The sequence below is a fragment of the Cervus elaphus genome, chromosome 11 (assembly GCF_910594005.1).
Source record: "Cervus elaphus chromosome 11, mCerEla1.1, whole genome shotgun sequence".
Lineage (NCBI taxonomy): Eukaryota > Metazoa > Chordata > Mammalia > Artiodactyla > Cervidae > Cervus > Cervus elaphus.
This window is the reverse complement of record NC_057825.1, coordinates 316,709-343,394: the sequence shown is the minus strand read 5'-3', so window position 1 is coordinate 343,394 and position 26,686 is coordinate 316,709. Positions and strand designations below refer to the sequence as shown.

Here is a 26,686-nt window from a genome sequence, read left to right as displayed (position 1 = left end):
TGGAGCCTTCAAGGGGCGGTGCCTCAGGCCTGCACCTTGGGCTGGGGGGCTGGGGGGTGGTAAGCACCTGTGCCGCCTGGGGAGAGCAGGCTGCCCAGCCCGGGAGGCATGGGGGTCCTCACGGAGACTGGTTGCTGAGGCACTGGCGGTGGTGGCAGGTAGGTCCCCATCTTGAGGAGAGATGGCTGTCTGGTTTCTGAGGAATGTGGTCAGATGGGTCCTGAAAGAGTGTCTTGTGAGGGATGAGTCAGCTGCGAGTTCTTGCCAGGCCGGAGAGGTGGGTTATCTCGGGACAGTGGGCCCCGTGCAGGGAGGACTGTCCCCCCCACCTCCGCTGCATCAGTAGCGCTGGGGTCAGAGGCCCTGGAAGGAGGAACAATGCGAGGCGTGGTGGGCAGAGAGGGCCGCGCTGTCCTTTCCCTCTGAAAGCAGCCAGCTGTGCAGGCCTGTGGAGGAGGGACGATGGTCTAAGTGAGGAGCATGGCAGCTGGGATGGGACGCTTAATTACTGAGTTCAGCCTGTGTTTTCTACTTGCATTGATTGTAGAATCTATTACCCAGTTATCAGAACCGTCACAGGACCTATCCACATTTTCATCCTGGGCTGTGACTATGTTCAGAGGGACCATAGGAGGTAAATAATGTGGGTTTATGGTTACATACGTGTGGTTTTGCATCTGTTCATTGCACTAGTTTTGTGAAGATCTGAGGAAGGGGCCTTCAGATATGTAGGTGGAAAGCTCCATTTTGAAGTTAGTGCAGACAGAACTTGTTCATTGGTTCAATGTGATGTTTAATATGAAAGAAAGAGGGATCAAAGATGCTGTGACTTGAGCCATTAGGAAAGGTGGTGCCTTTTACTGAGAAGGGGAGAAAGGTGATTGAGGAATTTTGTTTTAGCAGAGCGTTGTGGCGGACACTGAGAACTCTGCTTTGTCCCTGGGAAGCTGAACACACTGTTTCATCCAAGTGTAGGTGCTGAGTATACAGTTGAATGTATGAGAAGGGGCTTCGGGGGGACAGCAGGGCTGAGGGTGCATGTGTGAAGTCATGGGTGGTGTTTCAAATTACGAGACAGGATGAGATTGCCCAGTGTGAATATGTGGAGCTAGAAGCAAGATGGCTAAAAATGAAGCTTGTGTGAGCCTTTGGCTGTCAGGAGACTTGCAACATTCAGAAGCCAAGTAGGAGAGAAGGAGCCCAGAAGAGCACAAGGCGGACCTGAGGGGAACCGCAGCCCCCTCAGGTGTGCCGTGTCCTGGAGGCCGAGCACCGTGTTTCCAGAGTGATCGACCAGACCAGCTGTCGCCAAGAAGTCCCAGGAGACGGGCAGCTAGTGGGAATAGAGCCTCGGAACGCACAGGTTAAAGGGGGCGAGATTGAAGGTGAGGACGGCAGGGCAGTGAGGCACCTGCAGGGACATGTGCGAATTGTCTCTTTTTTTATTCTTTTTTTTTTTTTTTTTTAAATTTATTTTTTTAAATTTTTTTATTTATTTTTTTATTTTTTTATTAGTTGGAGGCTAATTACTTCACAACATTTCAGTGGGTTTTGTCATACATTGATATGAATCAGCCATAGATTTACACTTATTCCCCATCCCGATCCCCCCTCCCACCTCCCTCTCCACCCGATTCCTCTGGGTCTTCCCAGTGCACCAGGCCCGAGCACTTGTCTCATGCATCCCACCTGGGCTGGTGATCTGTTTCACCATAGATAGTATACATGCTGTTCTTTTGAAACATCCCACCCTCACCTTCTCCCACAGAGTTCAAAAGTCTGTTCTGTATTTCTGTGTCTCTTTTTCTGTTTTGCATATAGGGTTATCATTACCATCTTTCTAAATTCCATATATATGTGTTAGTATGCTGTAATGTTCTTTATCTTTCTGGCTTACTTCACTCTGTATAAGGGGCTCCAGTTTCATCCATCTCATTAGGACTGGTTCAAATGAATTCTTTTTGACGGCTGAGTAATATTCCATGGTGTATATGTACCACAGCTTCCTTATCCATTCATCTGCTGATGTCTTTTTTTAAATGAAAGTTTTTATTTGTGGTAAGGTAGGTTCACATACAGTTGTAAGAATTAATACAGAGAGAGCCCATGTATGCTTTGCCTGCTTCCTCCAACAGCCTGCAAAACAGGCGACTCCCAGAACCAGGACGGTGACCCTGCTGCCGAGGAGACAGAATGTCCCATCGGCAGGGTGTCCTGCTGGCCTCTGGTCCTCTGATGGCCACGCCTGCAGCTCTCTCACCCTCATCCCTGGTCACTGCGTGCCTTTTGCCACATCGATAATTCTGCCTTTTCAAGAACATTATGTAGATGAAACCAGACCCTGTGTGACTTTTGGGTATTGGTTATTTTTCCCTCAGCATAATTCTCTGGAGACACAGCTGGATTTTTGCATGTCAGCAGTTTTTTCATTTTTCTTTTTTTTTTTTTGCTGAGTGGTCCCCCAGGTGTGAGTGGACTACAGTGTTTAATACTCACCTGTTAAAGGACATTTGTGTTGTCTCTGCTTGGGTCTATCGTGAATAAAGTTGCTCTGCACGTTTGTGGGCAGATTTTTTTAAAAAAATTTTATTTATTTATTTATTTTTGGCTGTGCTGGGTCTTCGTTGGGGTCTACTCTCTAGTTGCAGTGTGTAGGTTTCTTGTGGTGGTAGCTTCTCTTGTTGTGGAGCATGGGCTCTAGGGTGTGCGTGCCTCAGTAGCTGTGGCGAGTGCGCTCGGTAGCTGTGGCGAGTGCGCTCGGTAGTTCGGTAGCTATGGCGAGTGCGCTCGGTAGTTTGGTAGCTGTGGCGAGTGCGCTCGGTAGCTGTGGCGAGTGTGCTCGGTAGCTGTGGCGAGTGCGCTCGGTAGTTCGGTAGCTGTGGCGAGTGTGCTCGGTAGCTGTGGCGAGTGTGCTCGGTAGCTGTGGCGAGTGTGCTCGGTAGTTCGGTAGCTGTGGTGAGTGCGCTCGGTAGTTCGGTAGCTATGGCGAGTGCGCTCGGTAGCTGTGGCGAGTGTGCTCGGTAGCTGTGGCGAGTGCGCTCGGCAGCTGTGGCGAGTGGGCTCGGCAGCTGTGGCGAGTGCGCTCGGTAGTTCGGTAGCTATGGCGAGTGGGCTTGGTAGTTGTGGCGAGTGGGCTTGGTAGTTGTGGCGCGTGCGCTCGGTAGCTGTGGCGAGTGCGCTCGGTAGTTGCAGCTCCTGGGCTCTAGAGCACAGGCTCGATAGTTACTTGGAATCTTCCTGGATCAGAGATCAAACTTGTGTCTTCTGCATTGGCAGGCAGATTCTTTACCACTGAGCCACCAGAGAAGTCCTGTGGGCAGGTTTTCGTGCAAATGAAAATTTTCATTTCTCTGGGTTAAATGCTCAAGAGTGCAATTTCTGGGTTGTATATTTAATTTTTCAGGAAACTAACACCTTTCGAAGACCTGTATTCTTTTGAATCCACCAGCAGTGTATGAATAATCTAGTTTTTCTGTCTCCTTACTGACATTTGGTGTTTTTAACTTCAGGCATTCTGATTGTGCAGACATGAATCATCATGGATTTCCTAGTGGCCGATAATGCTAAGTATCTTCTCACACGGATTTGCTGCTTGTGCATCTTCTTCAGTGAAATATCTCTTCCTATCTTTAGCTCATGGGCTGGATTGTTCTTTTGCTGTAGAGTTTGTATATATTCTAGATACGAATTGTTTGTCAGATGTATGGTTTGCAAATATGTTCTCTGAGTCAGTAGCTTGTCTTTTCCTACACCTCATCTGACCTGTGAAAGAACGTGCATATTTAATTTGGATAAAGTCCTGTTTAGCAGTTTTTTCTTTTGTGGACTGCGCTTTTGACATAAAATCTAATAACTCTTTGCCTAGTCCTATATCAAATATTTTCTCCTATATTTTTCCTAACATTTTTATTATTTTACACATAAGTCTGTGATCCATCTTGCATTAATTTTTGTATAAAGTGTGAAGTTTAGGTTGAGGTGTGCTCCCCCCTACCCCCTCCCTCCCTCCTTCCCTTTTTCTTTTTCTTTTTTTCTCTCTCCCTCCCTTCTTCCTTCCCTCCTCTGGCTTTTGGACATCCAGTTACTCCAGCAACACTTACTGAAATGCTGTATTTCCCCCATTGGATTGCTTTTGCACCTTTGCAAACAACCCATCAGGCATACTTGTGTGGGTCCCATTTCTGTTCCAGTGATCTCTGTGTCTGTCCCTCTGCCAGCGTCACACAGTCCTCAATATTGTAGCTATACAATAAATCTTTTAAACCAGAGAGATTCCTCCCATTTTATTCAGTTTTGGAGAATTGACATCTTTACTGTATTGGGTCTTTCAATCCATGACATGGTGTATCTCTCCCTTTATTTAGATTGATTTCTTCAACCAGAATTTTATAGTTTTCAGCATACAAATCCTGTATATGTTTGTTAGATTGTAAATGGTATTGTATTTTAAATCTTTGTGTCCGTATGTATTTTCATTGCTAGTATACAGAGATACAGGTTTCCTAGGTGGCACAGGAGTAAAGAATCCGCCTGCCAAAGCAGGAGACACAAGAGTGGAGGGTTTGATCTCTGGGTCGGAAAGATCCCCTCGAGTAGGAAATGGCAACCCACTCAGTATTCTTGCCTGGAAATGTCCATGGACAGATGAGCCTGGTGGGCTACAGTCCGTAGGGTTGCAAAGAGTCAGACACGACTGAGTGACTGAGCACACAAACATATAAAGAAATACGACTGATTTTTGTTAGTTGATCTTATATTCCTGACCTTTCTGAACTCACTTATTAGTTCTAGGAGATTTTTTGGAGATTCCTTGGGATTTCCTATATAGATAGACGTGTCATTTGTAAATAGGAATGATTTCTTTTTTTCTGACCTGTATGACTTTTATGTTTTAATTTTTTAAAGTCTTTATTGAATTTGTTACAATATTGCTTCCATTTCACGTTCTTTTTTTCTGGCTATGAGACATGTGGATTTAGCTCCCTAAGCAGAGATAAAACCTGTACCCCCTACATTGGAAGGTGAAGTCTTAACCACTGGACCACCAGGAATGTTCCCCTGTATGCCTTTTATTTTCTGACTCTTGCTTAATTTCAGTGGCTAAAACATCCACCATCACAGCAATTAACTTAGAGTAGTGAGAGCAGACATACTTTCCATGCTCCTAATCTCAGGGGGAAAGCATTCAGTTTTCACTGCTAAGGTTTAATGTTAGCTGTCAGTTTTTTTTGCAGATGCTCTTTATCAAGCTGAGTCAGTCCTTGGACTCCTATTTTTCTGAGAGTTTTTATTGTGAATGGGTGTTGAGTTTTGTAAAATACCTTTTCTGCATTGGTATGATTATGTGATTTTTTTTCTTTAGCCTGTTAATGGTGGATTACACTGATTGACTTTTGAATATTGAACCAACATTGCATTCCTGGAATAAACCCATATGGTCATGGTATACAATTCTTTTATATACTGCTTAATTCTATTTGCTAATATTTTATCAAGGAAGCCTGTATGTGTATATATATATATATATAGTTGATTTACAATGTTGTGCCAATCTCTGATATATAGCAAAGTGACTCAATTATACACATATACTTTTTTTTTATATTCTTTGCCATTACGATTTATCACAGTATATTGAATATAGTTCCCTGTACTATACCTTAGGACCTCATTGTTTATCCATTCTAAACCTTATAATTTTCACCTACCAACCCCCACTTCCCAGTATATCCCTCTCCCTTCCTCCTCCTGCTTACAACCACAAGTCTCTATGTCTATGAGTCTGTTTTTGTTTTGTTGTTGTTGTTCAGTTGCTAAGTTATGTCTCACTCTTTGCGATCCTATGAACTGAAGCACACCAGGCTTCCCTTTCCTTCACTATCTCCCTGAGTTTGCTCAAACTCATGTCTGTCTAGTCAGTGATGCCATCCAACCATCTTATCCTGTCGCCCCTTTCTCCTCTTACCCTCAATCTTTCCTGGCACCAGGGTCTTTTTTAATGATTGGCTCTTTGCATCAGATGACCAAAGTATTGGAGCTTCAGCAGCAGTCCTTCCAATGAATATTCTGGGTTGATTTCCTTTAGGATTGACTGGTTTGATCTCCTTGCTGTCCAAGGGACTCTCAAGAGTCTTCTCCAGCACCGTAATTCAAAAGCATCAATTCTTCAGTGCTCAACCTTCTTTATGGTTCAACTCTCATGTCCATACATGACTGCTGGAAAAACCATAGCTTTGACTATATGAACTTTTGTTGGCAAGTAATGTCTCTGACTTTTTAATACACTGTCTAGGTTTGTCATAGCTTTTCTTCCAAAGAGCAAGCATCTTTTAATTTTGTGGCTGCAGTCACTGTCCGCAGTGATTTTGAAGCCTAAGAAAATGATCTGATGCTATTTCCACTTTTTCCTCATCTATTTGCCATGACGTGATGGAACTGGATGCCATGATCTTTGTTTTTTTGGGTGTTGAGTGTTAAGCCAGCTTTTTTACTCTCCTCTTTCACTTTCATCAAGAGACTCTTTAGTTCCTCTTCACTTTCTGCCATAAGGGTGGTGCCATCTGCATATCTGAGGTTGTTGATATTTCTCTCGGCAATTTTAATTCGGGCTTGTGAGTCATCCAGCCAGGCATTTTGCATGGTGTACCCTGCATATAAGTTAGATAATCAGGGTGACAATATACAGCCTTGACATACTCTTTTCCCAATTTGGAACCAGTCTGTTGTTCCAAGTCCAGTTCTAGCTGTTGCTTTTTTTCCTGCATACAGGTTTCTTAGGAGGCAGGTCAGGTGGTCTGGTATTCCCATCTCTTTAAGAATATTCCACAGTTTGTTGTGATCCACAGTCAAAGGCTTTAGTGTAGTCAGTGAAGCAGAAGTAGAGTCTTTTTTTTGGAATTCCCATGATTTTTCTATGATCCAGTGGATGTTGGCAATTTGATCTCTGGTTCTTCTGCCTTTTCTACATCCAGCTTGTACATCTGGAAGTTCTTGGTTCACAAACTGCTGAAACCTCAGTCAGTTCAGTTCAGTTGCTCAGTCATGTCCAACTCTTTGCAACCCCATGGGCTGCAGCATGTCAGGCTTCCCTGTCCATCACCAACTTCCGGAGCTTACTCAAACTCATGTCCATAGAGTCGGTGATGCCATCCAACCATCTCATCCTCTGTTGTCCCCTTTTCCTCCTGCCTTCAATCTTTCCCAGCATCAGGGTCTTTTCCAATGAGTCCGTTCTTCACATCAAGTGACCAAAGTATTGGAGTTTAAGCTTCAGCATCAGTCCTTCCAATGAATATTCAGGACTGATTTCCTTTAGGATGGACTGGTTGGATCTCTTTGCAGTCCAGGGGACTCTCAAGAGTCTTCTCCAACACCACAGTTCAAAAGCATCAATTCTTTGGTGCTCAGCTTTCTTTATGGTCCAACTCTAACATTCATACATGACTACTGGAAAAACCATAGCTTTGACTAGATGGACCTTTGTTGGCAAAAAAACACAACACCTTTGTTGACTGAAAGCTAGCTTGGAGAATTTTGAGCACAATTTAGCATGTGAAAAGAGTGCAATTGTATGGTAATTTGAACATTCTTTGGCATTGCCCTTCTTTGGGATTGGAATGAAAACTGACCTTTTCCAGTCCTGTGGCCTCTGCTGAGTTTTCCAAATTTGCTGGCATATGGAGTGCAGCACTTTCACAGCATCGTCTTTTAGGATCTGAAGTAGCTCAGTTGCATACAGCTGAGCTACTTCACTCATCCAGCTGAGCCACCTCCACTATCTTTCTTTGTAGCAATGCTTATTAAGGCCCTCTTGACTTCATACTCTATCACCTAGTGTCTGGCACTAGGTGAGTGATCACACCATTGTGGTTATCTGGGACATTAAGAGCTTTTTTGAACAGTTCTTCTGTGTATTCTTGCCCCATCTTTTTAATATCTTCTGTTCCTGTTAGGTCCTTGCCATTTTTGTCCTTTATTGTGCCCATCTTTGCATGAAATGTTCCCTTGGTATCTTCAATTTTCTTACAGAGATCTCTATCTAGTAGATAGGTTTATTTGTCCCATATTTTAGATCCCACATGTAAGTGGTATCATATGATACTTGTTTTTCTCTTTCTGACTTACTTCACTTAGTATGATAAACTCTAGGTCCATCTGTGTTGCTGCAAATGCATTATTTCATTCTTTTTATGGCTGAGTAGTATTCCATCATATATATATGTACCACTTCTTTATCCATTCATCTGTTGTTGGACATGTAAGTTGTTTCCATGTTTTGGCTTTTGTAAATAGTGCTTCTGTGAACATCCAGGTGCATGTATCTTTTTGAATTAGAGTTTCGTCTGGATATATGCCCAGTAGTGGGATTGCTGGATTTTATGGTAATTCTATTTTTAGTTTTCTGAGGAACCTCCTTATTGTTTTCCATAGTGGCTGTACTAACTAATATTCTCACCAACAGTGAAGGAGGGCTCCCTTTTTTCCATACCCTCTCCAACATTTGTTATTTGTAGACTTTTCAGTGATGGCCATTCTGACTGGTGTGAGGTGGCACCTCGTTGCAGTTTTGATTTGCATTTCTCTAATAATTAGTGATGATGAGTTTCTTTTCATGTGCCTACTGGCCATGTGTATATCCTCCTTGGAGAAATGTCTATTAAGGTCTTTTGTCCATTTTTGACTAGGCTGTTTGTTTTTTTATTGTTGAGCTCAACAATATTGTTGAGCTGTTTGTATATTTTGGAGATTAAGCCCTTGTCTGTCACATCATTTCGTGTATCTATATTGATGATGACTTTTGATCATACTTACTTTTCTTTCTTTCTTTCTTCTATTTTTGTCTGTTTTTTTTTAAAAATAAGGATAATACAAGTTTTATAAAATGAATTGGGAAGTAATTCTTCCTGTTCTATTTTCCTAGAAGAGATTGCATATAAGTGGTGTTAATTTTTAAAAATCATATATAAAATAGATAGCCAGCAGGAGTTTGCTCTATGACACGGGGAACCCAAAGATGATGCTTTGTGATGACCTAGAAGGTTGGGAGGGGGAGGGGGAGGGTGGAGGTGGGGGTATAAGAGGGAGGGCACGTATGTATACCTATGGCCATTTCTTATTGATGTATGGCAAAAACCATCACAATATTGTAATTATCCTACAGTTAACAATAAAATTTAAAAAAAAGATTGCAGAAAGAAAAAAAATGGTTGATAGAATTCTGTAATCTGGGCCTGTTGTTCAGTCACCTAGTTGAGTCCGACTATTCCCACCCCCATGGACTGCTGCATGCCGGGTTTCTCTGGCCCTCACCATCTTCCAGAGTTTGCCCAAGTTCATATCCATTGCATTGGTGATGCCATCCAGCCATCTCGTCCTTTGTCTCCCTCTTCTCCTTCTGCCTTCAATCTTTTCCAGCATCAGGGTCTTTTCCAATGAATCAGCTATTCACATCAGGTGGCCAAAGTATTGGAGCTTCTGAGCCTAGAGATTTATTTTTATTTTTTTAAATAATGATTTTATTTTTATTCAACTACTATGAAATTCATCAAAGTGGTGAATGGTTCAGTGCATTTTGTATATTCATAAGATTGTGCAACCAGTATCATTACTAATTTTTGAAGATTTTCATCAACTAAAAAACCCTGTATCTATTCGTAGTCACTTCCCATTCCTCCATTCCCCTAGCCTCTGGCAAACACTAATATATTCTGTCTCTTTATATTAGTCTATTCCAGACATTTCATACAAATGGACTCCTACAGGATGTGGAATTTTGTGTTTTTAAGGTCCCTCCATGTTATAGCAAGTATCAGTATTTCATTGCTTTTATTATCAAAGATGATTCCATTGTGTGGATGTACCATCTTTTGTTTATATTTCATCAGTTGGACATTTTGGGGTTGTTTCCACTGTTTTACATTATGAATAATGCTGCTATGGACATTTGTTTACAAATTTTTGTGTGGAATATGTTTTCATTTCTCTTACATGTACACCTAGGAGTGGAATTTCTGGGTCACATGGTAACTTCATATTTAACCTTTTGAAGAACTGCCAAATTGGTTTCCACAGTGGTTGCAGCATTTTACATCCCCACCAGGAGTGTACGAATGTCCCACACTCTCCACGTCCTCACCGACCCTTGGGCTTCACGGGTGGCACTGGTAGTGAAGGATCCACCTGTCAGTGCAGGAGGTTCGATCCCTGGTTTGGGAAGATCCCTTGGGGTAGGAAATGACACCCCGCTCCAGTATTCTTGCCTGGAAAGTGCCATGGGCAGAGGAGCCTGGTGGGGCTGCAAAGAGTCAGACATGATTGCATGACTGAGCACACACATACACATCACCAACACTTGTCTTTCTTTTAAATTTTAATCATCCTAGTAAAATTTATTTGTAAATTTAACCAGCCAACCATGAAGTGAAGTGGTTTCATTTTAGCTTTGATTTGTATTTTCTTAATGAGTTATGATGTTGAGCATCTTTTACATGATTATAATACCATTTTATATCTTCTTTGGAGAAATATGTGTTCAGATCCTTTGCCCAGTTAAAGATTAGGTTATTTGTCATTTTATTATTGACCTGTAAGATTTCTTTTACATTATGAACACTAGACCCTTACCAGATATTTCAGATGATTTGCAAGTATTTTCTCACACTTTATGAGGTATCTTTTCACTATTCTGATGGTGTTATTTGAAGTAAAAAAGATTTTTATTTTGATGAAGTCCAATTTTCCTGTTTTTCTTTGCACTTTTGGTGTCATATCTAAGAATCCTTTACCTAATCCAAAGTCATGAAAATTTACTCCTGTATTTTCTAGTTTTGGCTCATATATTTAGGTCTATGATCCATTTTGACTTCGTTTTTGATGTGTGGTAGGATCCAATTTTATTTTTTTATCTGTGGATAGCCACTTGTCCCAGCACCATTTGTTGGAAAGAGTATACTTTCCCCACTGAATTGACTTGGCATATTTATTTTAAAAAAATTTACATCATACATATAAGGGTTTATTTCTAGATCATCAATTCTACTTCATTGATCAATATGTCTGTCCTTTTGTAGGGGAAGTTTTAAAATCATAATATCACTTTCTTTAATAGTTATTGGACTATATTTTATATTGGGTGGGTTGCAGTAATTTGTGTTTTTGGAAAAATTAATCTATTTTATCCATGTTGTCTAATGCATTTAGAGTTGTCTGTAGTATTCCTTAATTATCCTTTTAATGTTTCTTGGGTCTGTAGTGCGGTACCCTGTTTCATTATTGATATTGATAATTTATATCTTCTCTTTTTCTTGGTCAGTATTGCCAGAGGTATGTCAATTTGACTGTGTTTTCAAAGAGCAAACTTTTTCAAAAATTGATTTTCTCTATTGTTTGTATTTTCAACTTTGTTGATTTCTGTTTTTATCTTTGCTGTTTACTTTCTTCTACTTGATTTGGGCTTGTTTTATACTTCCTTTTCTAAATGTTTCAGGTGGAAGCTTAGATTACTGATTTGAGAATTTTCCTTCTTTCGTAAAGTATTTAGTAATATAAATTCCTTCTTACAATTGCTTTAGCCATGTCATTCAAATTTGATGTCTTATATTTTCATTTTCGTTCAGTTCAATATTTTAAAATTTCCTTGAGAATTCCTCTTTGATACATACATTATTTAGAATTGTTTGTTTACTTTGTGTTTGGAGAGTTTCCTATCATCTTTCTGTTATTTGTCTCGTGTTTGATTTTATTAGGGTTAGAGAATATACTAAATTTGAAAAAAGTATCAATTCTTTTAAATTTATTGAGACTTGTTTTATGGCTCAGGATATGGTCTGTCTTCATATATGTGTCGGGTATACTTGAAAAGAATGTTTGTAACATGTTATTGTGAACTGTGTGTATAAATGTCAATTAAATCCTGTTGGTTGATGGTGAGTTCTTTTATATCCTTGCTGATTTTCTGTCTAGTTGCCTTATCAATTTTTGAGAGAGAGGTGTTGAAGTTTTCAACTGTAATTGTGCGTTTGTCTGTTTCCCCTTTCAGTTCTGTCAGTTTTTGCTTCACGTGTGTTGTAGTTCATTTGTTAGGCATGTACACCTTTAGAATCGCTATGTCTTCTTGATGAATTGACCATTTTATCATTCTAATATATCCCCCAATTTTTGAAAGTTCTCCTAGTACCACTTCACTTTCATGAAAGACCTACATTAGTACTTGTTCCCACTAGCCAAAAGAAAGCCATGGAGGATTTATGCTTTTATGAAACAAGGTGAAAAGAGAAAAGAGTGTTCAGCATTTGTTTTGCAGGAAGCTATTCCAGCGGCAGCGCGCCCCCCGAGCAGCAGGAGCGGCCCTGCCGCGCTCACCCCGGGTGCCGCACTGGCCCCTCAGCGTCAGGCAGGCCACGGCTTGGCCGTGTCCGGGAGCGTCTGTACTTTGTCTCGTTTGCTTTCCTCTATCTGTTGGCACATGTATCCTGCGGTGACTGGTTGTTCTTTGCTTTACACCATCCTGGCTTAGGAAAGGTTCACAGGACTGCACTGCTTTCAGATTGTGGGGAAGCGTGTATATGTTCCTGTGTCTCTGGAGAAATTTTTTGTTGTAATGTCTGCTTTATCTTATATTATTCTAGCCACTGCAGTTTTCATTTGATACATGTTTATATGATGTTTCTTTTTCCATGTCTCCCTTTCAGCCTGCCTATCTATCATGTGAAAGTCACTCAGTCATGTCCGACTCCTTGCGACCCGCTGGATTGTAGCCTGCCAGGCTCCTCTGTCCATGGAATTCTCCAGGCCAGAATACTGGAGTGGGTAGCTATTCCCTTCTCCAGGGGATCTTCCCAACCCAGGGATCAAACCCAGGTTCGCTCTCCTGCATTATAGGCAGATTCTTTACCATCTGAGCTACCAGGGAAGCCCAAGAACCCTGGAGTGGATAGCCTATCTCTTCTCCAGAGGATCTTCCTGACCCAGGAATCGAACTGGTGTCTCCTACATTGCAGGTGAATTCTTTACCAGCTGAGCTACCTGCCTAAATTGTTATATTTGAAATGAGTTTCTTGTAGACAAAACATAGTTGGGTCATGTTTTTAAATTCAGTAGCTAATCTTTGTCTTTTAATTTGTATATCCAGACAATTAACATATAATGTAATTATTGATATGTTAAAGCTCACATCTGCCATTTTATTTATTTTTTGTTTGCTGTTTGTTTTGGCTTTTTGTTTGTTTTCTTTTTCCTGCCTTCTTGGAAGAAAATTCAATTTTCATCTATCTAGCTGTTTTTGAGTGTATCTCTGCTCTTTTAGTAGTTGCTCTATATCTTACTCTAATCTACTGGTGTCATAGTAGTATCAGTTCAAGTGACATATACATCCCTTATCTTCTTTATATTTCTTTATCCTCCCCTATTTATAATACAATTATCTTAAACATTTCCTCTGCATATATTTATAACCACATCATAGTGTGTTACAATTTTTGCTTCCACTGTCAAAACATAATTTAGGAAACTCAAAAGGATGAATAAAATCCATCTACCCTTAATTTTGGGCTTCCCTTGTAGCTCAGTTGGTAAAGAATCTGCCTATAGTGCAGGAGACCCAGGTTCGATTCCTGGGTTGTGAAGATCCCCTGGAGGAGGAAATGGCAACCCATTCCAGTATTCTTGCCTGGAGAATCTCAGGACTGTAGCCTGCCTGCCAGGCTCATTTGGCCATGGACTCGCAAGAGTCGGACAGGACTTACCGACTAAACCACCACCACCCTTATTTTTACTCTTTTCATTGTTTTTTCTTCCTTCTTAATGGTCAAGAATTCCTTTTTAAATCATTCCTTTCTGCTTAGAGATTTTCATTAGTCATTCTCTTAGGGTAGATATGCTGGCGACAAATTCTCCCAGTTACCCTGCTTTTATTAAGAGAATGTCTTGATGTTCCCTTCATTCCTAAAGTATATATTTGATGGGTGCAGGTGTTTGTTGAAGGTTTCTCTCTCGAGCACCTGAAAAGTAGTGTGCCACTTCATTCTGGCCTCAGTAGTCAGTGATGAGGAATCTTCTGAATGGTTTTCCCCCATAAGTAAGGTGCCATTTTTCTCTTGCCACTTTGAAGATTTTTAATCTGTGCTTAGTTTTTCTTGGTTTGACAATAAGATATCTTGTGGATCTCTTTGGGTTTATTCTGTCTGGTATTAACTCAGCTTCTTGAATCTGTTGGTTTATGTCTATTGCCAAATATGGGGATTTTTTGAGCTATTATTTCTTGAGTACTGTTCAGCTTTCTCTTCTTTCTCCTGTGCTCTGCTCTGATAAATGAATGTCAAATGTTTTGTCATTGCCACACAGGTTCTTGAGGCTCTGCTCTGATCTTTCTTGTTTGATTTTTTAAAGTCTATTTCTCTGTTTATATTGAGTAATTTCTCTTCTTCTCTTTTACCATCTATTAATTCTTTCCTTTGTTGTCTTTATTGTTATGCCTTTCCACTGAGATTTTAATTTTGATTATTGTATTTTTCAGTTCTAAATTTTCCATTTGATTCTTCATTGTGTCTTTTATTTATTTGATGATATGATTTCTTTGTTGAGACTTTCTATTTTTTTCATGTGTTTCAAATGTGTATACGATTACCCTTTGAAATATTTTTACAATGGCTGCTTTAAAATCTTTGTCAGATATCTATCATCTCTGTCATCTTAATGTTAGTGATCTCTGGGGGTTCTCCAGAGAAATAAAACAAACAAGACATACATGTGTATGTGTGTGTGTGAGACAGAGAGAAAGAAAGATCTCTATTATTAGGAACTGGTCCATGTGATTATGAAGGTTGTCGGGTCCAAATGTGCAGTAAGTTTAGGCTGGCAGGCTCACGACCCAGGAGAGCCTGTGGTGCAATTCCAGTTTGAAAGCAGTTGGAGACCCAATAGTGCCAATGGTGCAGATAAAGTCTGCATTCTCTTCTGGAGAATCTTCTCTTACTTCAAAGAGGGTCAGTTTTTTGTTCTATTATGTCCTTGAATTGATTGGATGAGGCCCACCACATTATGGAGAACTATCTGCTTTATTAATGAAAATGTTAATTTCATCCAAAAACACACTTGGAGAACCATCCAGAATGTTTGGCTAAACATCTGGGCACCCCATGGCCCAGTCAAGTTGACACATAAAATTAACCATCACAGCATCTAATTGTTTTTTCTGCTTTTTATTCTTTATTTCACAGCATCTATTCTTTTTTTTTTTTTTTTTTTTAAATTCAGTTTGTGCTCTTCCTGGTTCTTGTTTTGGCAAATGACTGTCAATTGAAAGCTGAACATTGTTGGCATTATGTTCTAAGACCCTGGATCTTATGTAAATCCTCTGTTTTAGCTGACTTCCTCTGACTTCTGCCAAGAGAAGCAGGGGTTGCTGCCTTGCTACTGCAAGGTGGGCATAGAAGGCTGGTCTCCCTACCTGGCCTCCACTGACACATTGTGGGGGTGTTTTCATTCTGCCTGGTGGAGTGGTAATTCTGGCTCCCACTGTACCTCTAGGATGCTTCCCTGGTTGGGAAGGTTAGGTGTGCCTCGTTCCTGCTCTCCACAGGGTCTATGCACATTATGTGGGTGGGATGTGTGTGGCCTCATCACTGGGTGACGGTGAAAGTCTGACTTTCCCCTAGGGCCCCTCTGGCAGCAGCTCCTCAGCAGGGAGCGGGTAGTGTGTCTCATTACTGCCACCTGGGGGTGGAAGTCCAGGCTCTTCCTGTGGTCCCCACTGATACCACAGAGGTAGGGTGGGATGGGGGCCTTGGGAGGATGTCCACCTCCCTGCTTGTCTTTCTCTGACATGTCCGTGGTTTAGGGGTGTTGGGAGGTTGCTTCCCTCGTTACGATCTGGGGAGGGGCTTGTCTAGCTCCTCCTTGGCCTTTACTGACCAGGGTGGAGGTGGCGTCATGTATTTTCTGCCCTGTTTGGCTGGAATAGCACAGTTATTGTCTGTCTTACTAGGTGGCCCCCTTCCTGGCCCTTTGGTTAGAGAGAGAGACAGAGAGAGAGCACACTGGTTTTTGTTGCTGTATTTTTTGTCTGTGTCTCTTGGCATTTCCAGGTTGTAGGTTTTAAGAGCCCCAGGTATGGGATATATGAGGGAAAAACAAAACAGAAACACAGGGAACTTATCGTGTGTCCAGAGGTTGATCTGCTTTCTTTTCTCCACTTTTTAGAGTCTTCTGTGAAATGTATATTTGCTCTAGATATAATGTTCAGGTTATTAATTGTACTCAGTGGGAGAAATAGGGAAGAGAATGTCTGCTTCATCTTCCCAGAAGTGCAAGTCCTTGTTTGTTTCTTAAGATGAAACTAGGGTACTTTGGCTACTGGTGGAAATGGTCCATTAGTGGGACATCGTGGAGCCAAACCCCTGACCGAGTGGGTGGGAGGAGCCGAGGCGGCGGCACATCTCTCCTTCTTCCCAGAAGGAAGCTGGTTCTGAGGGTGCCCTTCGGGGAGGCTGGCGGCTTTGGCGGTCATTGTAGCCTATAGGTTGGAGTTCTGTTTGAAGCTGGCAGAGGTTGGTCAGGGAATAGGGGCAGCAAGCAAAGTCAGATGTCTGAGTGTCTCTTTTGGTCAAGGCCTGGGGTTCTTGGCGACCAGCCTGGAATCAATGTCCAGGAATCAGAAGCCACAAGCGGCAGGCAGGCAGTGGGGCTCAGGACTTGCAGGGGTGGAGTCCACAGTTCTGCCTGGGCTGGCGGACACTGGAGGGCAGGAGCCCCAGCAGCAGTGCCTGGACGTCAGCCCGGCCTCAGGGCAGGGCAAGGACATCCTTCTGCCTCTGTCCTGCTCAGGCCTGGCCCTTGGCTCGTGAGCCGCCTCTGAACGGAGGAGCAGAGGGGCCCGGTGGTTGCCTGCCTACAATGCCCACGCCTCTTGGTTCACTTCTAGCAGCAAATTCGTGTGGAGAAAGAGGTCTCCCCCAGTCAGGGGCCTACAGGGGCCCCTGAAAACAGAACAACAGTGGAAAAGAATTGGATGGAGAGGGCCTTATCCCTTTGTGGGCTGTGCTCTAGAAGTCAGAAGGCTTGGGGGGAGCCCCCCTGCATCCGGTTATTTAGACCCGGCCTGAGGGCGGGGTTCTGTCAGGCTCAGCTTCTCCCTGGGGGCAGCAGCAGCGAGATGCCTTCTTGTTGACGGGGTGTGACCCAGGCTCCCTGCGCTGTGCTGGGGGAGTGGCAGGAGACAGATCAGACTTGGACCCTGGGGTCCATGGGCTTCACGAAGGAGGACTGTCTCTGAAGCTGCCTGGTGTGTCCAGCAGCCTGGGGAGCGGAGGGGAGGTGTCCAGGTGGGGCACCCGGGAGGTGAAGCCCTTGGCTTCTTGGCACTGCTGGGCAGGTCAGGAGTGCGAAGCTCCTTGGTCCTGTGGGGCCCCAGTCCTAGAGGGGTCAAGGGCAGGCAGGTGTGGTTTGGGTTTCCTGTCTGGCGCCACCCATACCTGGACTCTGCTGGTGTGTGAGAAGGCCGGGGCACTGTCCTGCCCACCATCCTGCTCATCTGCTCTTGCTTCCAGACCAATGATGCGGCCGGCAACACCTGGAACTGGCTCTACTTCCTGCCCCTGATTATCATCGGCTCCTTCTTCATGCTCAACCTGGTGCTGGGCGTGCTCTCAGGGTAAGGGGCTTGCGGCTGCATGCGCCTCTGAGTTTGCAGGCTAGGCTGGGTGATGGGACTGGACGTGGCCTGAGTGGTATGGGGGAGGCGGGGCCTGGCCCTGGGGTGGCCGCTCCTAGAGCCCTGAGTTCTAGCCAGCCTGTCCTTGGGCTGCCATCTGACCTCTCCCCTGGCCTCCTTACGTCTAGCTCTTGGCCTTCACCCCGACCTTTGAGTCGGGAGGGGCTGCTGCTGCCTCTTACGTGGATTCATGGTGGGGTTTCTGCAGGAGCAGCCCTGGGGGCCAGAGAGCCCTCTGCTGCGACACTGGAGAAGGGATGGAGCAGCCCCGACCCCTGGCTTACCCTCCTCTCTGGGCCCCTGTCCCTGCTGACCTCAAGGAGAGGACAAGTGAGGGTTCAGGACAAGGGTCCCTCCTGGAGAAAGGGGCTCTGACCCTCCCTGGGAGAGAGGTGCAGCAACCTGTGGCCCACCGTGCCCTCCTGGCCTACACGCGGCTGAGGCTGGAGAAGTGCCGTTGGCTTCAGGAAACCACTGGGGCTGGTGTCTGGGGCTTCCACCCTTCTCCGGGGCTGAGGAGGCTGTGTAGACAGAGGGCGTCTGGCTTGGCCTGCCACCCTGCCCCCACGTGGGCATCAGATCCCTGTAAAGCTGGGGGGGAATGTTGCCATTCCCCTGGCCTGAGGTAGGCTGGGGAGAGCCTGGGGGACCCAGTGGGCAGCTGTCCTGTCATCTGAGAAGGTGCCACCACTGAGAGGGCAGCGTCTGGGCCCCGCGCTCTGCTTGGCTTTGACATGTGCTCCTGCCTTGCTCCCTCCTGTGAGGCTCTGATTGTCACTAGCATGCCTTTCTGAGCCTCTCCGCCCAGAGCAGCACCGGGGATGGTGGGAGCTCCCCATCAGGTGGAGGCTGCAGTCTGAGCTGGGATGGGGAAGCCAAGGGAGGCCTGGGCTCAGAGGAGGATCTGGGGAAGGGGCAGCTCCACTGAGACGCAGGGGGACCAGCTTGGCAAGGAGGGAGGAGGGTCGTGTCTTCAGAGAACTACTGGAGTGCAGGCGCAGACAGTGTGGGGCCTGCGATGCAGGGAGCTCAGAGCTGGAGCCGCCAGGCTTGTGAGGAGGTGGGGAGGCTGGCAGGACACGAGTGGGCCCTGCTCAGGGTTGCTCTGAGGACTGGAGGAGGAACGGGATTGCCAGTGGAGCCTGAGGGAGGCCCGCGAACTTTGTGTTTCTCAGCCCTTCCCCCACCTGTGGGTGCTGGTTTTCCTAATCGGTCTCAGCTGGGCTCAGGCTTCTCCTCCAGCCCCAGAAAGGTGGGAGACCGCATGGCCGCTTAGGGTGGTGATCACCACACGTGTGACTCTGCCACGGCTAGATGAGGGCTGCTGGAGGGCCAGCTTGGAGGTGGTTCATCCTCGCTCCTGTCCACACCTCGGGCTCCCACCCTCTCAGTGCCCAGAGAAGCAGAATGGGTCATTCCTCTCACAGTCCTTCCTCCTGGAGGGGCAGAAGCCTGGGGAGGGGAGGCTCACAGCTGCCCCCAGGCAGTGGGTGCCCGGCAGCTGGGTCAGTCACTGCAGGGAGTTTCTGCTGATGGCTCTCAGGCCACCCAGGCAGTGTGGTCTCGCCCCATCCTGCCCTCAGGCCTCTGCACTCAGGTGTGGCCACGGGGCTGGCCTGGTGGGGAGACCGTGAGGGGCCCTGCATCTCTTTAGTCAGGACTCGGGTGGGGTGAGACATCCAGGAGGGAGCCATCCCCTCTCATGGCCAGGGCTGAGGTGGCTCAGGCCCTGGTAGACAGTGGTCTCAGGCTCGGGGTCCATCCTGGTCAGAGCCGAGCTCTCTCCCTTGCCAGGGCTGTGAGAGGGCAGGCGGGCCCGCCCCTCTGTCGAGCCCAGAAGCTGCTGCTCCTGAGGGAGAACAGGCATGCTCTTTTGCCCTGGGAGCATGCCTGCTTGCACTTTGGGCCCCTGAGCCAAGGTGTGTGCGCGTGTGGTATGTGTGTGGTGTGTGTGTGTGCAGGGCTTCCTCTGGCCCTTTGTGCCTAGAAGCTCAGCTGAGGTGGGGCAGGTGCTGAGGGCCCCGGGCGGCAGAGGGACCTCGTGACGCTAGACTGTCTCCCTGTCTCTGGCCGCCCTGAGATGATCTGGTTCCTCCCTGTCCCTCCTTCTAGCATGGCTGAAGGTCTGAACCAGCTGAAGAAAAAAGGTGAAAGTCCTATGGAGGGTTCTTGTCCATAAGCTCTCTGCCTGTCTCTGTCCAGAGGACGGGGCCCTGCACGCAGAGGGTGTGCGCCCAAACCTGCTCTAGGCCAGGGGGTGGTGGAGCCCGTCTCGGGGCACTGGGGAGATGTCCCTGTGTACTGCAGGGGCCCAAGGTGGGAGCGTTTGCCTGGGCCTTGTAAATGCTCAGGTGGGCAGAGGCCAGGGTGGTGGGAGCCGCCGGGAGGGGTGGCCCTTGGCCCGCTGCCCCTGTCCCGGCCTCTTCCTGGTTCCTGGTGCCTCTAGCTGTACAGGTGGGGCCTGTAGATGAGCTTATACCCACCTGATCTGCCTCCTGCCCTGGCTTTGCCCATCACAGAGAGTTTGCCAAGGAGCGTGAGCGGGTGGAGAACCGCCGGGCCTTTCTGAAACTCCGCCGGCAGCAGCAGATCGAGCGGGAGCTCAACGGGTACCTGGAGTGGATCTTCAAGGCCGGTGAGGACAGGGCTGTGTGGCGCTCCTGGCCTGCGCTCTGCTGGCTCCCTGCACCCCCCACCAGGGCCCTCCAGGAGCGAGCTCTGCTGGGGTGGGGGATGCTTGCAGGAGGGCCACGTGAGGGGGGAGCAAGCCAGGCCCTCTTCATGGCGCTCTGTCTGTGGGACACACCAAGGGCTCTGACTCAGTGGGATGAGCTCAACCATAGCCCATGGCTTCTGAAAGTGGGAAGGCCAAGCAGGCAGGGCCTCGCCTCCATTCTGCTGTGTTTCTGGGGGATGAGCCCTAGTCAGGGGTGGGCATGGGAGGGCTCTGGCCTGAGGCTGTGTCTCGCTCGCAGAGGAGGTCATGCTGGCCGAGGAGGACAAGAACGCGGAGGAGAAGTCCCCTCTGGATGGTAGGTGGCTGCTGTCAGCATTCCTTGCCTGGTCTCAGGGCTTTGGGGGCCAGTGGGCCATGGCACGTGTGTGCGCTTGCGTGTGATGCATGAGGCCTTCTGCTCTTCTGGGTGCCTGCCTGTCGGAGGTAGGCTCTGTGTGGGTCAGCAGCATGTGCAGGTTAGCCGGATCCTCCTTAGGAGCTGTGGGCCATGACCAGAGAGGGTGTAGCCAGCAGTGGGCTCAGCCCAGGGTCTCAGGAGCCTGTGCTCACAGCACAGCCTGAGAGCCGTGTTGTCCGGCATGGCAGCAGACTCATGACTGTGTGAGTTTGCAGGTGCCCCTGTTACAATGAAACAGAAGTGAAAATCTAGTCCCTTAGTCTTCCTCAGCTTGTTTCAAATCATCCTAGAAAGTTCTGTGGGACCACACTGCTTCTAGAAGGCTGTGGGTTTAAACCAAGCTGTGTCTGTCCCCAGGGCTCAGGATGATGCTGACCCCAGCTTGCCATGGAAGACCTCTAGTGCCACGTGGGGCCCCAGAGCAGGGACAGGGGCGAGCACAGCCCCAGCGGCAGGAAAGAAGGCTGCCATCTTTATGCCCGCTGCTCAGGACAGGACCAGACAGGGTGCCACGCCTGCCATGGTCTCGCGGGGCCCACACCTGGGGCCTGAGCAGGTCTCGTGGGTTCCTCTGCGGCCTTGAGCTCATCTCTCCTGTCTTGCCTGGCCTTGGAGTGCGGGCTCCCGGGGCAGCTGGCTACAGCCCTGGCCTTGCCCCCACTTGGAAGTTTCATGGTCTGCATGGCAGCCAGGCCTTCCCCCACGGACATCATCATGGAGAGAAGGACAAGCAGGACCTCAAAATCCCTTGTCCCTTTTGATCTGAGGACCAAGAGGGGCCATGGGGGCCAGGCATTGTCCTTCCTGCTGCCAGCCTTGGCTTCAGGAGAGGGGATCTGGAGAGGCTGCTCGTTCCTGAAGATTAGGGAGTGGGTAACTGAGAGACAGCCCAGCCCTGAGGCAGGTTGCCCAGCCGGGTTGCACTCATGCCGCCTGCCCACCCTTTGTTTAAAGCAGTGTTGAAGAGAGCAGCCACCAAGAAGAGCCGAAACGACCTGATCCACGCGGAGGAGGGAGAGGACCGCTTTGCAGACCTCTGTGCTGTGGGTGAGTCTGTGGGAGTGTGCTGTGAGGAGTGCGCACCTGCTCCCTCCCCGACGCCCTGGCTTCCCTCCTTCCCTTCCTCCCCCACCTCCCCCACCCCCAAGTCAGTCAGCCAGTTGGTCAGCCCCAGGTTGGTGTGTCTGACACACCCAGCACCCAGTGCAGAGATGTCTTCCTGGGGCCAGGCCTTGAGGTGGGCTGCGTGCACGGCTCCTAGAAATTCTACTTTGCTCGTGCCTCTTGCGCCTTCAGTTCAGCACACTGCTGGCTCCCAGGTGTTCTTGACTCTGCTGTCCTGTGTGGACTGGAGACCTCTGGCACATCCCGAGGCTGTGGACTGTGTGTGTCACTGCTGTGGGGACTTAAAGTTTCTTATATCTCTCTTGTAAGCTCTGTGTGTCTTCCATATTCCTTGGGTCTGCTGCCTCTGAGGCCGTGGCTTCATCCCCTGCTTCTTAAAGAGTGAAAGGGAAACCTGGTTCTTTCATCTTTTTAGTTCCCTTCCTCTTAGCCTGGTACGAGAAGCCTAGCACCTGAAGTGCCTGGGCCTTTCCCACTGAATGCCCTGAGGCTGTGCATTCTGTGGCCAAGGAAGACTTGGCCCTGGGCCTCCACCTTTGGCAGCATGGGGAGGGGGTGCACTTGGCAATGACAGCTTTGCATTACAGGCACCAAGTCAGGTCCAGGCTGCACCTCCTTGCTCTCCAGCAGTCCTGAGTGGACTTGAGTTGAAGGAGCTGTTTCCTGTTATATTGTTACATTTGTAAGACTGAGCTCTCTAATAAGTCATTTGTGTACTTGTTTATCTATTTATACTTCCCATTCTCTGTCCTTGGAGAGCCCATGTCAATAGTTTGGGGTTTATCCTTCCTGTTTCGAGATGCTCATCTCAGATAACACTCATACCACCCCCCACCCCTCCACACACAGATGCACACATACATACTGTAGACTTTTGGGGTCTTTTCATACTACAGAAATAGTTTCATACAAAATTTTCTCATCAGTGCCTCTTGGAACACCCCCCACCCTGATCAACTGGTCTAATTAGAATTTGCTTCTGTATGGTGTTCATAGCGTCCGTGGTGTGGTGCCCACTGTCCTGTAATCAGCTGCTTAAACATCTGTCCTTCCTCGGCAGAGCTGTTGCCCCCGTGGGCTGGGTCCCAGCAGCAGGGCTGCTGCAGTGAGGGTGCGCTGGCACCTTCCAGGGCTGCCGCCACGCTGCCATCCAGAGGGTCTGTGGCCACACATTCACCCTGGCGCAGGGACGACTCTGTTCTCGTCCTGCCTGGAGGTTGCAGCTACTGTTGGCTTTTCCCAGTTTGAGGGGAATTTGATGACTATGCAGTGGTATTTTGTGGCAATTTTAATTCTCATTTCACTCACTACTAGTGATTTTGAAGCTCTTTTTAAATGTTTGTTTCCCATTTGAATTTGGGTGTTGGTGACTTTTCATGTACTCTGTACGCTTTTCTGTTGGGTTGTTTGTGTTTGTTAACAGGAGACCAATATATATTGTGGATCTGAATTTTAATTTTTTTCAAATTTATCGTGAGTGTTAATATTTAAATGGTCCCTCTATTCTTATTTTACCTAAAGTTTTTTTTAAAAAGTTTTTATTGTGATTTTGTAAAATGAATTAGGGAGGTAAAAAAATCTTTTCCTGTAGCTTGGAATAGTTTAAATAACACCTAAATTATCTGTTCTTTAAAGGTAAAATAAAAATGTGAACCCATCTAATTAAGAAATGAAAAGAATGTGTTAGTCACTCAGTTGTGTCTGACTCTTTGTGACCCCATGGACTCCTCTGTCCATGGAATTCTTCAGGCAAGAATACTAGAGTGGGTAACCATTCCCTTCTCAAGGGGATCTTCCCAACTCAGGGACTGAACCTCTGTCTTCCACATTGCAGGCAGATTCTTTACCGTCTGAGCCACCAGGGAAAAGAGTATGGACCAGTGTTATATTTTGTTAGGAAATATTCCATTTTGTCACCTTTCAAGCTTGTTTCTATAGAACTGCATGTAGAGTTCTCTTGTATTCTTCTCATCTCTCCTTCATTCAGTTCTTTGCTGGTCCATTCACTCAACAGATACTAAGTGCCCAGGTGTGTTGGGAGTTGCCCGAGGCATTGGGCTATAGCATTGAGCAAGGTGCAGAAGCCTTCATCTTTGGAGTTTCCATTCCAGTGCTAGGTGTGAAAAGGAAAAAAGTAGAGAAAGAAGGGGCTTGAAGGGTCTGAGGGTGTAGGGATTTTAAACAGAGTGGCTACAACAGGCCTGGGGAAGGTCGCCTTGGAGTAAAAAGCTGAAGAAATGAGCAGGTGAACTTACCAGAGCATAGAGCATCCCCGAGAGAGGTGAGAGGACCCTGAGGCAGGAGAGTTCAGGAGGCAGTGTGGCTGGAGCAGAGTGGAGGGCTGGGGCAGTGGGAGAGGAAACGAGAGCGCCAGGGGGGCTGGAGCCCAGTGCAGACTCTGCCAGCCATGGCAGTTTGCAGAGGAGGGTGGCATCTGGCTGCAGGGGACGCTGAAGACTGCCCGCCATGCAGAGAGGGCAGGGCAGGACCAAGTCAGGGGCTGCCGTGAGGACCCCAGCACTGGGGGCGGGGTTACTAAGTAGTTGGATTCTAGATCTATTTTGAGGACAAGCCTATAGGATTTCTGACCAGTCGGACGTGGAGATGAGACAGAGAGAGACATCAAGGACAGCTCTGCAGGGAGTGTCCACAGAGGAGCCCTGCCCAAGAGGATGGGACCGGAAACCCATGCATTTTGGGGGACAATGACTAGAATTTGGTTCAGAGTTTGTGCTGAGTTTGAGATGCACGTTGGAAATGCAGTGGGGGTATCAGGTGGGCACTTTATGTGTTAGGGGCTGGCATTCAGGCTGCAGAAGGTATTTAGAGCTCTGAGACCGACTAGATTCTGTCGAGTTTGGTTTTGCTTTTTTCTGGTAGTCAGTATATTTATCTTTGATTTTTAATTACTTAATTAGGATCATGTAAGCTTAGTGTGTATTAATGATCATTTAAAACAAACAGATTGTAGATTCCTTATATTTTTTGTTTTCATTTTTATTATTGTTATTTTTAGTCATTATTAGGTTTATCTTTCTACTTTATTTTGATTTATTTTATTATTATTTTTCTAATTTCTTAAAATGTGTAACTTGTTCTTTTTTCTTTCTTCTTCAACAGCAAAAGCAGTTAAGGCTGCATATTTTCCTCTGCACAGAGCCTTGCTATGATGTCCCCTCTGTACTGGTTTCCAGATAACAATTTTTTTACTTTCCTCTTGAGGCAAAGGTTATCTGGGAATGTGCTTGAGTTATAAGCAACAATATTTTGACCATCTTTTTATTATGTCTAATTTTATCAGATAATGATTGGGAAATGTGGCCAGTAAATCTCTACATTTAGAAGTTTTCAAATTCCAAGTTCATGATTGACTTTAGAAAGCTTCATTGACAGAAGCATGCTCTGTGTATGCTCTGCTTTTGAGAGTTATCAGGATATATGTGTGTCTCAAAGTCAAGTTTGTTGACTGTGTTTTCTAGTTCTTTAGGTCTTTGTGTTTTATCTACTAAATCTGTTCAGTTCTGAAAGAGGTGTTTGGAACACTCCCACTTCATTTTTTATTATTTTTATTATTCATTATTTATTATATAATAAGTTTCTTTTGTATTTTTTCCTTAAAGTTGTGTGTGTGTGTGATCGGAATGCGTCACGAGATCCATCCTCGCACATTTAAAGTGAGTGCTGCATGCCCGTTGGCTGCAGGCGCTGCACTGGGCAGCAGGCCTGCAGAGCGTGTCCACCCTGCTTCACCGGAGCCTGTCCCCGTCCGCTCTCCAGCCCCACCCAGCAGCCCCTGGTCTCCACTGTCCTGTCTCTGGCTTAATGAATTTCACTATTTTAGATCCCTCATCTGTGTGCAATCATTCATGAAGTATTTGTCTTTCTGAATGTAGCTCATTTCACTTGGCATGACATCCACAAGGCCCATCCGTGTGGGTACACATTGCCGAACTTCCTTCTTTGTTCAGGCTGAGTAGTACTCTGTGCTGTGTGCAGGCCGCATTCTCTCCATCCATTTCCTTCTTTGTTCAGGCTGAGTAGTACTCTGTGCTGTGTGCAGGCCGAATTCTCTCCATCCATTTCCTTCTTTGTTAAGGCTGAGTAGTACTCTGTGCTGTGTGCAGGCTGCCTTTTCTCCATCCATCAGCTCTCAGCGGATAGTTGGGTTGTTTCTAGGTCTTATCTTTTGTGAAGTGTGCTGCCGTTAACATGGGAGAGCTCAGATCTCTTCAAGATTCTGATTTCAGTTATTTTGGAGACCTCTCTTTGTATAGATGCAGATATACATACAGATACATGCTGTGCCCACTCAGTCGTGTCCAACTCTTTGTGACCCTGTGGACTATAGCCCGCAAGCCTCCTCTGTCCATGGGGTTTTCCAGGCAAGAGAACTGGAGTGGGTTGTCTCCCCTCCTCCAGGGGATCTTCCTGACCTAGGGATTGAATCCGCATGTCGTATGTCCCCTGCGTTGGCAGGTGGATTCTTTACCACTACTTCCACCTGGGAAGCCCAAGATAGAGAGATAGATATAGTCTCCCCAGCAGCCGGATTGCTGGATCACCAGGTAGTTTTATTTTTCACTTTTGAGGAGCCACAGTACTGTTCTCCATTTACGTTCCCATCAACAGAGCACAAAGGTCCAATTTTTCCATGTTGTCACCAACATTGTCTTTTGTCTTTTTGGAAGTAGTCATCCTGACAAGTGTGAGGTGATAAATC

The 26,686-nt window shown here is 46.4% G+C and overlaps 1 protein-coding gene across 9 annotated transcripts in view; it reads left to right on the top strand.

Annotated features, from left to right (window-relative positions):
- Nucleotides 1-26,686, top strand: part of CACNA1B (calcium voltage-gated channel subunit alpha1 B) — a 205,670-nt gene that overhangs the window by 53,265 nt on the left and 125,719 nt on the right. For 5 of the 9 annotated variants that reach the window (XM_043917716.1, XM_043917714.1, XM_043917712.1 and 2 more), the window contains 4 exons: nt 17,544-17,647; nt 20,227-20,342; nt 20,683-20,739; nt 21,796-21,888. In XM_043917716.1, the coding sequence (XP_043773651.1) occupies nt 17,544-17,647; nt 20,227-20,342; nt 20,683-20,739; nt 21,796-21,888 (370 nt within the window). The remainder of the gene's footprint in view (nt 1-17,543; nt 17,648-20,226; nt 20,343-20,682; nt 20,740-21,795; nt 21,889-26,686) is intronic. The other 4 variants (XM_043917715.1, XM_043917713.1, XM_043917710.1 and 1 more) reach the window with 1 other exon arrangement.